This window comes from Onychostoma macrolepis, chromosome 15 (genome assembly GCF_012432095.1).
Source record: "Onychostoma macrolepis isolate SWU-2019 chromosome 15, ASM1243209v1, whole genome shotgun sequence".
NCBI lineage: Eukaryota > Metazoa > Chordata > Actinopteri > Cypriniformes > Cyprinidae > Onychostoma > Onychostoma macrolepis.
The window spans coordinates 20,438,235-20,456,281 of NC_081169.1; the positions used below are offsets into that span (position 1 = coordinate 20,438,235).

General features: G+C 37.3%; 1 protein-coding gene across 1 annotated transcript; it reads right to left on the bottom strand.

The window, feature by feature from the left end:
• Positions 1-1,373: 1,373 nt before the first annotated feature.
• On the bottom strand, positions 1,374-16,124 carry wsb1 (WD repeat and SOCS box containing 1). Its single transcript, XM_058799220.1, is given in 10 exon segments — positions 1,374-3,345; positions 3,713-3,820; positions 4,594-4,707; positions 4,792-4,964; positions 8,136-8,236; positions 8,992-9,106; positions 9,108-9,124; positions 10,525-10,796; positions 14,235-14,403; positions 15,734-16,124. Coding segments are annotated over 10 exon segments (1,272 nt in total). The 5' UTR covers positions 15,774-16,124; the 3' UTR covers positions 1,374-3,182.
• Positions 16,125-18,047: the final 1,923 nt, after the last annotated feature.

The window sequence follows — 18,047 nt, forward strand, 5'->3', positions numbered from 1 at the left end:
TAGGTGTATTTGTATTTGTCTATACAAGGAAGCACAAATCTGTTTAATGTGTCATACTGGTGTGATATGTTTTGGCCTGATGATCCACTGGCAGTCTAAAAGATTTGCAGCTCTGCAGACCTGTGTTATGGTAGTGTCGTAACCCTGAATCCATCTGCTCATTTTACACTTTAAGGTTATAAATAGCAATCCAGACCAGTGCAGCTGACCTTTTCTTAGATTGCAGGATATAGAAGTAAGTGAATCTCTCCACACGGTGCTTTTGTTGGACTGCTTTATTTTGAACTGCATGGACTCAATACCTATTCTGTGGCATTAATCATTTATTTCTTATTCTGGTAAACCTCTGAAAACTTTAGCACACACACTTCTCAAGGCCACTGAAAAGACCATTGTGATCCTTATATATATCTCGCTTAACTGGTCTTTGTCTGCTGCTAGAAACATCTGGAGGTTGAGTCACTCTAGAGAGGTTACGACATATACAAAACAAGCTGAGAAACACAAGGAAGTTTTCAGATTGATCTAGCTTCATATTCCAGGTCGTAAAAACTCTAGTGTGAAACGTGCAGTGGTTTATACCTCCTGCGGTAATGATTTTGTCTTTTTGAAGCTTCAGTTTTATTGGCAGTAGGTCTTAATATTTAACCCGATTGCATTACCGCTGCTAGTCAATAATAAACCCGATAATGACCTTTCATGCCTTTTGGACAGAGTCTAACACACTCAAGCGGTTCAGTAAGTTTCCACACTCTGTAGAATGTAACCTCAGAAAACATTGTCTTAAATTATTTACAAAAAACTGTTCTGAATGAAAATAAAATCAAAGTGACCATTACCTAACTCTAGCAGATTTAAGTTGCGATAGGGCTGAAGATTGGAATGCTGTTTTTTCTGTAAGGGTTCTTGAGGAGTGACTTGTTATGTGGAGCCTGGGAAGATTAGCACAGCTGTGAAATCTCACAGTGATTCTTGTTTGTTCAGTCACTGATGGGTCAACAACCCGCTGAACTGACAGCTACCAAGCCCTTGCTGCTTTTTGTTCATAGATACAGAAATGGAAAGGTTTTTATATTTATCTAGGCCTATTTTTCACATTTTCATTATAATACCAATATGTAAATATTCCAATATAAGTAAATCATTTTAAAAATCAATCAATCAATCAATCTGTCTATCTTCAGCAAGGATGTATTCAATTGATCAAAAAAGCAACAGACATTTGTTACAAAAAGTAAATGTACTTTTGAACTTTCTTTTTAAGAAAAAAAAAAATTATATATATATATATATAGATAGATAACAATTCATACATAAATTATATTTAATATTAAGTATTAGACTTTTTAAAAAACTGCTTCAAGACAATAAAATGATTTAAAATACTTTATTTCGACAATCATAAAATAAACAAAATCCCCATTAACTGGAGGAGAAAAACAGAAATACAGTCTCATAAAATAACTTTTTTGTTGATAAACTCACTTTCTCCAGTTGAGCACAGCATTAGGTATTCTGTCTGAAACAGTTGGACAAATAAACTAGCTTCCAAGCATCTCTATAATATTCAATAATGATTGAAAACTACTACCACCAAATTCTAAAGAACTGCAACTGCTAAAATTTTGGTTTGAACACTGAAGTGCATCTATGTATCTTTTCTAGATCTACTTTATAGGAATCTGTCTAAAGAAAACCCAATCTGTTGAACATCAGCTTTCTTCATACACCCAAGCAGAAAAACAGACATACATAAAAAGACTTTCAAGTTTTAGCCATAAATGAGGGAAAGAGAAAATTGACTGTGCCCATCACATCAATAAGAACCCAAGGGGATCTTTGGCATCAGCTTTTTCCACACATTTTTATTGCCAAGACTGTTTGACCAGATGAATTTGCCACATTCTTAATTGATACCATTCAGTTGCTTTAAATGACAGGCAGGGTCACATACGTTATACAATCAATAAACAGAACCATGCCTTTTTGTTCCAGGACATCCAATAAACCAGTTCCTCAAAATGAGAGGTAGATGAGACATTCCCAAACAAAACTACCTCCACAAAACCTCACTTTGGCTCTCTGTTAAAACGCACAAGGCTGTCTTAAATGTCTTAAGTGTTAACAGACTGAGGTTCAACTGTGAGTTAAGTGGAGAGACAAGTGCCAATTTATTTGGAACGAGAAATCAAAGATGTGGCATAAATTTCACTGCTAGTTAAAAAAAAAAAAAAAAAAATTAAAATAATATCAAACTGGCTGGCAGTTTCTCCTCAAAGCAAACCTGTGTCATTCCCCACAAAACAACAGCATCGCACAAGAGAACAGACCATTTACAGAGCAGACGTTCAATACAAGCATTATAAAGTGATGTATGAGAAGCATGGGGAAAAAAAAATTGAAGCTACATATATATATTTACACAAACATATGCATATACACGTGCCTTTACAAATCTCTGTACAGGTAAAAAATATACAATTTGTGGAAGAAACAAATTAGCCCATGTGTTAAAGAAGTTTTAGGCTTGTGATGATAAAGGCCATTACTGAAGCAGCATTAGCGTGTGGATGTTTCTTTTCTCTAAAGAGGCACGTCAAGGGGAGGCACTGCCTGTGGCCCTGAACTACCCAACTATATTTCGCCCATCACATGCACGCACACATACACACTTTCACATTGTCACTTCCCTTCAATCCCTCTCACAGCCAGCACGGAAAAAGAAAACACTGCAGAACATTCGGGAGACAACCCCCCCGTCACATCGCTTTAAACTCAGTTTAGGAATATCTTAAACCGAGCCAGAGAAAGCACCACTTTCACCCATCATTTACCAACTCTAAGGTGCTGTACAAATTGTGCCAGAAAAAAAAGAAAAGAAAATGTGGTCCGCTGATATATTAAGGCTGTCTGAAGGCCACTACCAGATATGGGCTTAAAAAAAAAAAAAGGACAAATTTGAACAAAGCATTGAAATACACTTGCAACTAGGAAAACTAAACTTTAAAAAAATTAGAAAAATAAATAAATACAAAAAGAACCAACCTCACCTTCATTAGGGGGTTGGTTTGAGCAGACTTTTTTTGTTTTGTTATTTATTAAAGAGAGGAAAAAAAAAAAAAATAAAAAAACAACCCACACATTTCATTGGTTTCACAGAGTGCCGTGTTTTGCGTTCCAACTTAAAGCGTCTTGTATGCCAGGTAGTCTTGCATGGAGAAAGGAATGGGCAGCGTATAAACCTGCTGGGTGGGCATGACTCGCCGCAGGGTCAGGCGGCACAGGTGCTGAAGGCTTGCAATGCTGCGTGGAGAAGCCCAGAAATGCACACTGCCGTCACGAGACCTGTGAGAAGACAACGGGATGGCATTTAGTTTTTTAACTTGGCACTGACACGTATTTCTGCTGTTTCAGTAAACTATATCATAGTCAAACAACTTGCCAATTCAGCTTTTGTCAGACCACGTCATGCAGAAAAGTATGAGAGTATGTGGGACAGCCAACTCATCTAAATAATGTTATATGAAGGAAGCTGCAGAACCGGTTTGGTGCATTTCTTTTATAATAGATAGTTCAGGATACTTTTAAACAGTGTTATGAAAGTTATTTTTGGCGTCATCTCAAAACAGAAGAACAGTTAGAAGCCAAGACACAGATTTAATCGTTTATGTTGTAACACTACCCAGCAAACAATGGAGTCACAGATTCGTACCCAGCAGCTAAGACACTTCCGTCAGTAGAAAAGGCACAACAGAGGCCGTTAGTGAGAGGGGCGATGGCTTGAGGACTCTTCTCATCGATTCTCCAGAAACGCACCAGTCTGAAAAATGAAAATACAAGTTGACTGTTGTTTTTTTTTCCACCACTGAGGTTTCCAGTGTCTTGCATAACTTTTAAAGCAAACAAAACACGAAACTGAAAGTATGTAATTTGCCTAAAATAACTCATTTCAATAAAGATTTTATACAGTACTGTTAAAAATTTGGGGTCAGGAAGATTTGAATACTTTTTTTCGGCAAGGACACTAAACTGATAAAAAGTGACAGTGGAGCCATTTATAATGTTACAAAAGTTTTCTATTTCCGCTGAAAATTCAGCTTTGCCATCACAGGAATAAATTACATTATATTTCAATTGAAAATAGGTCTTTTAAATGACTATTTTTGATCAAGTAAACAGCCTTGGTGAGAGAAGAGAGAATGATCCTATCATTTGTACATAACCGCAAAATAAATCATATGCACAGTAAATGCAACTTTATCAGCCGCCATTTTGTAGAGCACAACTGGTTTCATTCTCTCAGTATGAGAGAGAGAGAGAGACAGAGAGAGAGAGAGAGAGAGAGAGAGAGAGAGAGACGCCTCAACCCCCGAATCGGCAGGAGGCGCGGCGAAGGCAAACTGGGCGCCTCATAGTGATTAATGGACGTCATATGAGAGGCATGTGATCTTTCCCAGAAAGAGGCCCTGTAACAAATCACACTCCTTCCAGAGCCCCTACTGCCCTAACGCTTAATGCAGACTACTAACTGCAGCACAAATGATCAATGTTGAGTTTTCAAAAGAAAATAACTGAGTGTTTGCATTATCTTACCTGTCATCAGTGACGCTGGCAATGTGCTGACCGTTATGACAAAAAGCGACAGAGCGAACCCATCGATCATTTGCTCCTCCTGCAAATATGGGTGAGGGAGGAGGGAAGAGATGCCTGAGGGGAAGATAAGAGATCAGTTAAACAACATGAGCTTGAGAGAGAAAAGAGGAAAAGGAGGTGGAAAAACAAGTCACGTACCCCAGCTCGAGCAGAACGGTGGCTGTATGAGGGTCCCACACGATGACACGGGTGTCGTAGGAAGCTGTGGCCAGCAAGGCCCCATCAGGAGAGAACTCGCAGGACACCACGTCGTTATGATGGCCCTCCAGCTTACGGATCAGAGTGTACTTATCCATGTCCCACAGGAAGACCTGCAATGCAAAAGACAGGTGTTATAGCCTACTGTGTTCTTCCACACAGTTCAGAGACAAAGAATTCAATTAATTCAATTTAAACAACAAGATCAAAATGTGCTCAGTGTCATTTTTTTAGGAAAATCTTAAGCGCTACAACCAAACCCAGAAAAAGTAGCACATGCCAATGAAACAGCAAGGCTTAGTTGCACAAAACGGCACAATGTCAAACTCTACAGAGCAGCTAGCAGTTGCAAGGTCTTTACATTACATCAATGCTCACATTTTTTAAATTAAAATCTACAGTGATACAGAAATACTAGAGTAAATATATAAAATTACATTTACATGTATAAAATTACATTATTCCAAGAATTACTACATAATGTGTAAATAAAAAAAAATACAAACAAGTAGTAACTTAAGGCAACATTATGTTACTCCACTGGTATCCCCTTTCAGTTTTAGTTCACTTGAGTTTACAATAGGCTTGCACCGCGCCGGTGGAGGCCTACGAAGAGACAGAGATACTGCAAGAGAAGAGAACATTTGATGGCCAAAAGGTTGACTCCTTTGGCAAACACAGAATACAGACATGTCACAACTGCAAACTCTGCTAATGAATCAACCATTAGACTTTCTAGTGCTTTATTTGCTCCAGCACAATTTTTACATTTAAGAAAGTGCAAAGGTGTGGTCACATTTACTGCTGTTCGGCAAACTTTCATGGGCGAAATCTATTGATTTCAATACGAATCCATAAAATCGGGAATCATGTGAGGGCAAAAGATTTCCCCACGCAGATTTCGAAATGGTTTCAGAAAGATTGGAAACTGAAAGCTGCTTGGTTCGAAAGTGACTTAAGTGTGAGCTATGCTTCATTGCTACACTTTTAACAAATGATAACCGCTTTTTAGACGGCAACATTTCTTTAAATGTGACCACACCTTAAGAGCGTATTTTTGAGTGCCAAGAAAACAAGGTCCCTGCATGGTCTTTCTAAGAAGAAAACATTCTTGTTTATTTCTTATAAGCTACAGACATTGCACTTGAGCAAAAGCGTACATATTTACTCAATAGATAATTGCCGTTTTTTTAAACATTCTGGTGTTGTTGGAGAAACTACAACGGTGCGTTATACAAGGCTAATTTACCATTTTGTCTAACTTGGCAATGTGAGATAAAAGGGCTTCAGGGTGCACAAATACTGCCAGCATTCAATGTTAAGCTAAGCCAAATATCTTGCACGTGAAAGAAACATTACAACCTTTTTTGGAAGTTGAACTAGAGCGATTTTATCGACCTTTAGGAGAAACAAGTGCTACTGTGGTTCCTTACAAATTAGGAAAAACAAGTTGGCGTTTGCTGAAGTTCTTGAGCTGGCGTCGCTAAAACAGCCTCTGCTTTCAGGACACGACAAATTAGATTATTCACAAATGGAAAACAAAATGCGCTTTCACTTAGTAAATGCAACCAGCATGGAAAGTACCCACAGGTCTTGCTTCTGGTGGCTTCATGAATGATGTAACAAGGAATGATAAATTTGCGAAACCCGCTTTTCCCGATCTGAGTAATTCCACATTAGACTGACATTATCGGTCTGCAGGCAGTCTTTTGAGACACAAGGAGCCCTTTCATTGCTCACACATGCCAACAATGCACCCCCCCCCCTCCCCCCCTTACTACTAACACCATTACAAAAGAGTCTGACTAGGGCATTAAGTACAGAAAAATCGAATAGTGGCCGAGCGTTGCGTATCAGAGGTGTTGTGAGATAGACACTAATGGGGTGGGGGAGGGGAGGGGGGGATGGGGGCTGTCTACTGGCTGACTTGTGTACACGTACAAAAGACACAATGTCTAGAGTTCCTGTTTTAGGTCAAATGTGTAGTTGATGGGAATGCTACTGAATATAGAGATGCAAAGGAGTTAATGAAGGGAAGTAGGGGGTAGGAAGGGAAGGGGATCTCACTGTCAACTCATCTGAGAGATAAGGTAAAAGAAGTGAGAACTGCGACAGCGGGAGGTAGACAGACATGGAGCAGAACCTACGTACAGGTAGCCCTTGTGGGCAGGAGCATGGAAGCCCCTGGGGCGTGGGCACGGGCACATGAGCGTCCAACGGGGGCCGCGATGGCAGCCGTGCCCCGCGTGGTCCGCACCGGCTGCTCTATATGTCAGCGCGGCGCTTCCCTCAAAATCACTCAAACACAGAGCTCTGCCACCACCTGGGACAGGGAAAGCAAGACACTTATGGACACACACAACCGTACAGTTCAACCACTGCTGCCTGTTCAAGGCTAGGAGTCGGAAAGACTCAAGAGCTGGTTTCAGGGATGACTTACTGACTGGAATACTTTCTTCGTTGTGCCATAAGGGCTTTCACACACAACCAGCATGACAGCTACAGACAATACACTACTGTTCAAAAGTTTGAAATCAGTAAGTTTTTTTTTTTAAATGTAAAAATAGTAACACTGGAAAATATTAAAACAAATTAAAATACACATTTTCTTTTTGAATGTATTTTGAAATGTAATTTAATCCTGTTATGGCAAAGCTGAAATTCCAGCAGCTATAACTCCAGATTTCAGCATCACATGATTCTTCAGAAATCATTCTTATATGCTATTTTGGTGCTCATGAAACATTTATTATGAATGTTGAAATCAACTGTGCGGATTCTTTAAAAGTGTCCTTGTTTTTTTTGTATTTTTTTTAAATAAAAGTATACTTTTCTTTAACATCTTACTGACCCCAAACGTTTGAATTTTTGTTCAAGTTCTTGATACCAGTTTTGATAGCAGATTTAAGACCACTATGTTTGTGGGAAAGATATAGGGACATCATTTTATTCAAATTATATTTATGAAAAGATATAGTCTATTATTGAAGTCTCTTAAAATGTTATTAACAGTAATATCAAGAACAGCTTTATGGGTGAAGATTTATAAGCCATTTGCATTTCTATCTACATGCGCATAAAAACCAGGCACTCATTTGTATGAACAAAAACAAACCAAAAACCCAAACTACAGGCAAGGTTTACAGAAGCAGGTTATGGCACTGAGCATTATGATGATATATAAAGATTCATTTAGCACTCAATGATTGGTCATAGCAAAACTATTAACAGTGAGAGACACACCAAACAGGTAATAAAGAGGAAGAAAGAACTGCAAAACGTACCGCTTTGCCTGCGCCTACGGAACAAAGGACAGATGAATCCGGTGAGAAAGCGCTGCAGTAGACCCAGTTTTGATGGCCACGGAGTACTTTCACCATGTTACCTTTTGACAAAGAATATAGATTGCTTAATGTATAGTAATACTTTGTTATAACATTTATATTTGGCTATTAAAATTTCCTAATATTCAAAGTAATATTATGTTACAATTTACGATAAACATTATGCAAACAGTTTACAATAATAAAGACTTTTCACAATATACAATATTCATCCTTTGAAAGCAACGCTGAGGCCTTATAACAATAAAATAAATATACTTTAGCCAGTAGCTAAATTCCTTTTCACGTTCCAATAGTGTCCATTTTGAGACTGGGGAAAATTTAGCTGAACTCTGGCCAACATTCCTTCATGATTAGTTATTTAAAAAAAAAAAAAAAACACTGTTTGCAAATACAGTGAGCTCCATTTTATCTTCAAGTTCCCAGCATATAAATAAGATTCATGTGGTCTTAATACAGCAAGTTTGTCCAGGGATCTTGCAAGAAATAGAGAAAATATCAGCAAACATTCTTTCGGACTTGGCATCCAATTATTTTCCAACTACTTCACCCTGCCTAATGCCCAAATCTTTGAGTGCGAGTGTGTGCTGAACTCCATGGAGATGAAATGAAAATAAATGGGCTGTAGAAAACAAAGCAGGCTGCTGTGCAGGAAATGTCTACTCTAGAGACTTTTCAGCTTGGGGTTACACAATATCTAGCTTTAGCATGTTAATATTAATATGCAAAGCTTCAAAAAAAACAAAAGAAAACAAAGGTAGTAGCACCAAATACAAACTCAATATTTGATCCTCACCGTCATCTTTGAGGTCCCATACGCGTAGAGTCTTGTCTCTTGAGGCAGAAACCAGCACTAAACTCCCATCTGGGGCAAACGTTAGGTCTCGCACAATGTCTGTGTGGTCCATCAGGATTCAGCAAAAGTTTTCCTGTACAGAAGAAAACTAAATTTAGGATAAAGGTAGGATCAACCACTGTTTACAGCACAAAGTCCACATTAATCGATTTAAACTGCGTCAATGTTGCATCTGTATCAACATCTTGTCACTGCATCTTGGGAGCTGCATTTACCACATAATTGACTTAGGAATCAAAGAGAGGAAGATTATGTTTGTGGCTTTTACACTTGAAAAAGGGACTTCCCAAGGCGTTTCAGAAAAATAGAGCAGTTATACATCTAAGCCCTTTCTTTATGAAAGGTGGTGAATTGCCTAGAGGCATATGGAAGCACAAACACTGACACCTGCCAGGCTAATCCGCATTAAATCGCTATAATTAGCTGCATCTACAGTGACAAAACAAATCTTTAACATGTTTCTAAAATATGATTGAGGCTTAGTAATAGGGCCTATTTGTAAACTGTCAAGCGTGAAAATATACATTTCACTTAGCATATAGAATGATGGTGTATGGCACAAATCCTGTCGAGATACTGTACAATACACTGCTATCAGATTTCCAGAATGTTTCCAGAAGGGAGAAAAATAAAGGGAGCTGGAGGAGGAGTCTCGCACCCTGAAAACAGCAAGTCTGCTGGGTAAATTTATGGCATTGCTGTTTTAGTTTGAAGGGAGGTGGAGTCATCCACTGAAGAAAACATTTCTTACCCCTCAGAACAGCCAATGGCAGTGTCTTTACTGGACCTGCCCACCTATTAATGTGTTTTACAGCTGGGCAAAAATTAATTATATAACTCAGAAGAGTCACTACTTTTTCTGCAGTCAACAACCACCTCTCCGTTTAGCAAAAACAGTGATTTGTTCTCCGCTAGCAGATTTACACATGCTGTTATGACCATTAAAATGTGAAACTTGAACAGAGGCACAGAAGCAGAAATTAAGTGGCCAAGAAACCAATGGCAAAGCAGTACAAAGGTTCATAAAGTGGAGAGATGTATTGTGCAAGGGAGAGTGTACTTATAAAGTTGAGTAAATATGCAATAAAAATAATTTAGCACTGACTGATGACTGCATAAAAATCAACAGGTGTATACAACACATACACTTGTAAAATATGAAGAAAGTATGATTAAGTGATAGAAATGGGTCAAAATGACAAGAAGGTAGGGCTTATAAGATCGTGTCAACATCTTATACAACACCGCCTCCCCTCTCTCTTACACACACATGCGAGCGCGCACGCATCTGTTGGGAAATAGATAAACAGGAAGCTGACATGCAGAAGTGTTGAGAGAAGACGGCATGGGTGGACTGTGATTTTTAAAACACATTTACTCTAGTGCAGAATCGCCAGAAAAAAACTGAATGATAAACATCAACTAAGATACTAGATTAGTCTGTGATACTTGATTCAGTGAGAGGACCCTCACCTGTATAGACGTCCCAGATTTTGATGCGGCCATTGTTGAGGCCCGTGGCCAGCAGTAGTTGGTCCTGGCCAAACTTGAACCTGTGCCATTCTATATTAACGCAGCGACTCTGCTTTTCAGGAACAGAAGAGCCAAAGGCCAGGCCCCAAACGATGTCACCGCAGTCGATGGTGTGCTCTCTGGGCTCGCCTGGCAGCAGACTGCCCTCACTGTCCTGCTGGGACAGTCGTCGAGGACCTGCACCACTTGACCGATCTTCCTTTCTTACAGAACTAGGGAGAGGGAAAGAGGAAAAAGTTGTGTTGGTATGAGAATCATGTCTGTGCTGGATGGAAAACAGATCAATTCTCTTAAAAGTTCAAAATTGTGCTTTTTAAAAATGTTATCTAGCACGTCTGTTGAAATAAGCTGCACATTTGAACTCTTAGGAATATTTGAACACTAAGTAAACTCTCAGCCTTGTAGATTACAGAAGTGTTGCATCAACTTTGACCCATTTAACGTCACTTGGCCAGTTCATGAAGCTCATCAAATGAGCAGGCGCTACAAAATTGAAACAGCCTGCCACATGTCAGCTGAAGCTGTTAATGGCACAGTGGCTTCCTTCTGCTTTAGCATTAAAGGAATAGTTCACCCAAAAACCTTCTTCAAAACAAAAATTAAGAGACTGTAAAAGTAATCAATATGAATAGAGCATTTTAATCCAGGTCAAATTTGAGTTTTAGAGATGAATAAGTCTCATGGTTTTGAAACATGAGGTTGAGTAAGTGATGACAATTTGTATTTTTTAATAAACTAACCCTTTAAGGAAAATTCCAGTACATTCTAAAGCCAAATTAATTAAAAAAGAATAATAAAGACTCAAATAACCTGTATAAAATTGTGCCTTTGATTTTAGTGCCACTCAAATACTATCACAGCTAAGTTTTTTAGTTTTTAGAAAACTTTAAAGTTTTAGTAATGTTGCCGTTTTGTCACTGTTACTAAAACAACATTTTTCTGTTAGCTGTTTTTTTAATGTCGATATAGTTATTAACTTTTATTTCAGTTTTAGGGTGTCATTTGTGACCCTGGACGACAAAACCAGTCTTAAGTGTCAATTTTTGAATAAATGAATAAATAAGCTTTCCATTGATGTATGGTTTGTTAGAATTGAACAACATTTGCCGAGATACAACTATTTGAAAATCTGGAATCTAAATACAGGTTGTCTACAGATATGAACAAGTTAGATTTAAGACTTTTTGAGACCTTTTTAATACCACCATATGTAAAATTTAAGACCAAACCTGTGAAGGAAATACACATTATATTACATACGTAAATGTAATATTTAATGTGTTTTTAAATTTAAAAAGAAAACAAAATATAATCGCTCTCAAAAATGCTATTTATTATTACGATATACAGAGAACTTTTCATATCTGAAGACAATATCCCATATAAAATATCCCTCAAAAGCTTCACATCAGCAATATTTTTGGTGGTGTAAATGAAGCAATATTTTCATCAGTTTTCTATTCAGCATTTACATATTAAAAGCATGCAGATTTAAATATTTACCCCAGGTTGTTATTTACCTCCATAAAGTCCAATATTTTTTAACTTTATTAAATGTATGCGTCATCTTTCATGTCGAATTCTTACAACTGATGAGGAAATTTAATATACACAACAGGGCTGTTAGCAATCAAATTAAATAATTTGCACTACAAATTTACAACCGCAATAAATAATGTTATGAGATTAATGTTTTAATTTTTTTTTGAATATACAAATAAGAAATGTTGGTGGAAAAATGCATACTTTTAAACTAACTAAACCACCAGTAGGTGGCGGTAAGTCACTTATTCATTCAACAGATTCATTCAAAGCGCTGAATCATTCAGTAACAAAAATGCGAGTGCTGCTTGGAGAATGTGCAACACTTCTGATCTTTGTTTGGAACTATTTTCGTTGGTGAAATAGAACAAAACAGTCAATATTCTGTCTAAAATGTAAGTAACTACTTAACTGCTTGTTTCTTGAGCCAAAATCAATGTAACATATTTAGCAAAATAGTCCCCTTGTCATGGAACGTTATCATCATCATCATGTTATAAATAAACTAAACATTTTGAATTTTTACCTCAGTATGTTTGTTCTGTGAGTTTCTTTGTGTTTGCCGTTATGCTCATTTGATTTGATTTCTCCATACAAGTCTCTCACAGAGACAGGCAGCATGAGCCTCAACAGCGCAACATTGATACCAGAAATACATGATCCATTATCAATCGCTGTTTACGCTGAATGTAATAAAATGTCACTTAAGTTTTAATCAAGCTATTTGTCCCGTCGGGCAAGTAAAATCCTCGAGCAATTTTTCAGTAAACTTGCATTAACCCATTTAAAGCAGCTAGGAGGCTTGTCAGCGAGCTGGTGGTATTCGCAGTAACTACAGCGCGGGGAATCTTCCGTCTGTCCAATGATTGTAAACAGTCCCTGGGTCCGTCAGACTGGTGAAACTTTTGCGGTAATGAGACGGAAGATATTCAAGACCCACTGAATCTGAATTTAAGACATTTTAAGACTTTTTAAGGACCCGCGGCCACCCTGAAATATTGAGAAGATCGCCTTTAAAGTGTTCCAAATGAAGCTCTTAGCAATGCATATTACTAATCAAAAATTAAGTTTTGATACATTTAGGGTAAGAAATTTACAAAATATCTCCGTGGAACATGATCTTTACTTAATATCCTAATGATTTGTGGCATAAAAGAAAAATCGACAATTTTGACCCTTACAATGTATTTTTGGCTATTGCTACAAATATACCCCAGCGACTTAAGACTGGTTTTGTGGTCCAGGGTCACATTTTTTGGTATCAAATTTTTTTAATATTTTTAGTTAACTATAACAACTCAAATGTAAATGTAAAGCAATTGTATTTTTTCCAATTATTTTAGTTCAATTCTGAAACTAAACTTAACTACCAAATGATGTCCTTTGTGTATACAACTACTAATAAAGTTACTTACACTTCAATGAAGAATGACTGAAAATAGTTTTACAATACCATGGTTCTCTTTTATGGACATGTAGAAACTGTTTGTTTACTTCCAACTAACATAACTTCTGTTAAAGTTTTACTTTAGCTTTTAAAGTTGTCTGCATGGTTTATGTTGCAATTAAATTTCTAGTATTTTTATGAAGAACTCTAGCATGAGCATGTCAATAAATCCTGCACCTAAAGCACAAGATAATTACTTAACACATTTAATGTAATGACTGCCGAAGTAGTTGTTGGGTTGATCATTTTGTACACAACTCTTGCAGAAAAGTACAAGACCTACTGCTTTTAACACTGGAAAAGAGCCCAGAAAGTTGCTCAGTTTGAGGCATGCAGCCAAAGGGCAATGATGTGAACCTCATAATGAGGTCTCTGCATTCAGTACTGGACAATAGCTGGTTGGCAGGGCTGCGTGCTCAATGGCGGGCTCTCTATCCACAGGGTAAGGTGAGATGATGACTGCTGATCTATGCCATGCCGCTGAATGCTAAACAAGCCCAAACACTGGGCACCACTGTGGCATAGCCACCATGTGAATGCCCAGAGGGCCAAACCAGACAACAAGCACACGCGCAGACTGCCTTTGTCAGTCCGTCAACACACAAGCTGTATTGTAACAATTCACCATAGTAGGAAACAAAGAGAAAGTGTGTATACTCACAAGCTGGCTAAGCATTTTTTCCATGGTACAAGTCTCACAATTCGATGCCCTTGAGACCAAGCGAAGTAGGAACCATCAGGTGCAAAAGCTACAGTCCAAGTCTCCCGTCCAGATTTCTGGTCAAAGGGAGCAACAGGAGGTATGAGTTCCCCGATGAACTTGGCTTTACCTGTTACAACAGAAAGCACATTTTTAAGCCTTTAAAGCATTTTATAAAACCAAACTTGTTGGCAAACTACTTTTTGTTACCGTTTTACAACAAACATACATTTTTGCCTTCATAGCTGTCATTGAGTTACATTATAACTATATTTCCATCTACTTTTGCAAATAAAAAAACAAACATTTAAATTAATAGTTCACCCAAAAATTTTAATTCTGTTATCATTTACTCACCATCACGGCGTTTCAAACTTGTATGATTTCCTTTCCTTACGGAACACAAAAGATGATATTTTGAAGAATGTTGGTTACCAAACAGTTTTGGTTCACCACTGATTTCTATTGCATGGACAAAAAAACTGAGACATTTCCCAAAATGTCTTTTTTTTTAATGTTCCACAGAAGAAACAAAGCCAATGTAAATGACAGAATTTTAATTTTGGGGTGAACATGAACAATCCTTTAAATTAATTTATATTATATATTTTTTAATTGTGACTTTTTATGCAAATAATTTTGAAAATGTTGTGCAGCATCTAATTTTGTGTTAATAGCACTTTTGTAGTAAACAGCAAGCAATCCAAGGGTTTTAAAATTTACTAGAAGCTATTCATTAGACAGGTAATTATTACAATAGTGAATATGTAACAGTTGAAATGTATATAATATTACACACTAGTAATCAGTTGTCTGTAGAATTCATTCGTTAACAAACAATAACGTTACTTGTCACTAACAGGTTAATGACTAGTAGCAACAAGCACCTCACTAGTGACTAACTGAATAGTTACTAATCACTATATGAATACATCGTCCTGGATATTAAAAATGTTAAAACAAAACACGTAAAGCTTTTCTTCCTTCAAAAATGTAAAAGTTTATATAATTAACACAAGGCGTAAGTGTGTAACGTGTGGCTGAGATGGTGAATCACTGGTGTGGTGTGAGTCATTCACAGGGGTCTGGAGAATCTGCTGCTGAAGGTGGGGGAGGGTGTGGATGCGCTCTGGGTGTGAACGTGGGGCGCAACAATTATAGCACTGGCAATAACTATTATGAAATATTCAAATAATTGTCAATATTTAAACGTCATATTTTAACGAACATACACGGCGTACGTATTTGTTTGAGTTCAATCTGCGTCTTTGCGATAATTGTGTCATAACATGGCTGAAATAAACACGACACAGACACTGAAATTATGAGTAACGTTAAGCCACATAAATACATAGCTGCACAAATGTAAACACTAATTATATGGCATAATACACACGTTTAAAAAGAGGAACTAAACCGTAAGACCCTCCCCCCATGCAAAACAGTGACGAGAAACTCACCTATTTCATTTTCGTTGACAAAATCTGGGAAGCTTGCCATCTAAATCGAAGCGAGTCTCTTAAATCTGAATCTTCTTGGTTAACGAAATACAGGCGTTCAAATGAATGCGCTGAACAAACGAAAAAGGCTGTATGCGCGTGCCTCCTTTGGGTCAAATGCCTGGGAATGCGGAGCGTCTCACGTCGACGCAACGCTGACTATATTTACATATACGACTGCTAGCAAAACAGACAGAAGTACCGTCTTTAAAGTTCAAATTTAGTTTAATAAAACTGAAATTTAAACAAATAAAATGAACCAGTAATTGTCTAGTTCCTCGAATCGCGTTGCGTTCGGTTTGAATACAACGTGTTGTAATGGCTGCGTGCCTCCTAACGATTCGAACACACACACTGATGGGCGGGACAGTCTAGCGACGTCATAACAGTTGCCGGGGCGACGGAGGAGCACTGATTTCTGATTCGCGGAAACGAGTTTACGCTCGGCCTCTGATTGGCTGTTCGCTCGAGAAAATGAATGGAATGGATTCGTGGAATACTTGCTGACAAAGAGTGTGACGATGAAGCGCTAATACAGTGCTGCAGCTGAAATCTTCGTCTCTAAAAGCAACAAAATATCGAATTCAGTGATGAAATTGCTTGAAAGGTGTCAGGAATTTAAGTAACATTTATTTCGTTTTATTTTTGGTCTGTTGTGCCAATTAACGATTCGTGTTGTGATATGTTCCATTGAAGCGGTCAGAGAACAAAGAAAGTTTAGTTGCAATGTTTAATATCAAAGATTTGTAGTTCAGGAAATCCTGTTGAAGATTCACTGTAAAGTCACGATGAAAATGTAGATGTATTTAGGGTTATTTTAATTACTGTATTCTTATTCAGAACTAAAATCTGAATATTAATCACTGATTAATTTAGGCTACCAATTGTTTAACTTGATAGGCATTTCATAAAGAAAATATATGTTAATTTTATTGGCACGGCTGTTTTTAGGCAGTTTTATTATATCATAAAATAATTGTTAATTCATACTGACATGACCATGAAAGTGAGAATACTTTTCTTCAACTGTGATGACCCTTTCAAACATAATGGGTGAAAAAATATTCAAACAGCTCAAGCTACCAAGCAAGAAGGTCATCTGTCAGAAAAGCTATCAAGAGACTAGGGAGTTTTATCAAGCACTTATAAAGAAGAAAATAACCAGATATCAGTCTCTTTGGCATTTCGAACCTTAGACGCCTTTGGAAGAGTGGGCTGAAAATAGCTACATCCAAGCAGAGCCAAGTCCAGCGCCATTGCTGTGGTTTGCTAGAAGACATTTGACAACCTGAAACATTTTGAGATAAAAAGTGGTAAACTGTAGGTATATGGCCTCAAAGAAAAGACATAAACTTACATTTGTGTAAAATAGTATGTTAACATATTTTTTCTTCTGCTAGTAGATGTTGTGGTTTCATTTATATCAATGATATGACATATACATGTGCCAGAACATTCTGTTAGCACAGTTCTGATAAAACAGATAATGTATGATGAATGCACTCTTACAGTTTGTCTGTCTGTTCACCTTGTTTATCTTTAAATGTGGTTTCAGCTATTTGATTTTTTACCCTAAAAAAAGTTAGAATGCAAAATGATTGAAAAAGTGTTTTGAAATAATGTTTCTGGTCAAGAGAAATGCATGTTTATGTATTGCCAGATCATTACGTGTTAAGGAGGAAAACTTTTTAGGGTTAACTTAGTGTGTCATACAGATAAGTGTGTTAGATACAAGAGGGGTTTTTTATCTTTGTGTTTTTGCTACGGTGGCTCACTTGATAGTGAAATGTTTTTATTTTGTCTTTGGCTAATAAGCGCTGTGACCGTGGAGTTGTTGAATAGGGCTTTGTGCCCGCTTTCCTAGTAATTCCAGAAATACCAGTTCACAGATAGTTGGTCAAGGGAAGGTCATTCAATTGTGTAATGAAAAAAGGGAAAGCATTTAATAGACAAATGTGAATGTATGCATGTAAACCCCCAAAAATGCATCAATTAGGAAAAACACATCCATTATAAAGACTTGTGCTGCCATCTACTGGTTACATTTATATAGAACAGTGGTTTTCAAACTTTTTATAGCCAAGAAACCACAAATATGATCCCCTTAAGATGATAAAATTATCATATATATATATAATTGTTTTAATATATTTTAAAATGCAGTTTATTCCTGTGATGACAGAGCTAAATTTTCATCAGCAATGAACCTTTAGAAAATATTCTATGTAGATCTGGTCCTCAGTTATAATTATTGGTACATATAAGCTATCTATAT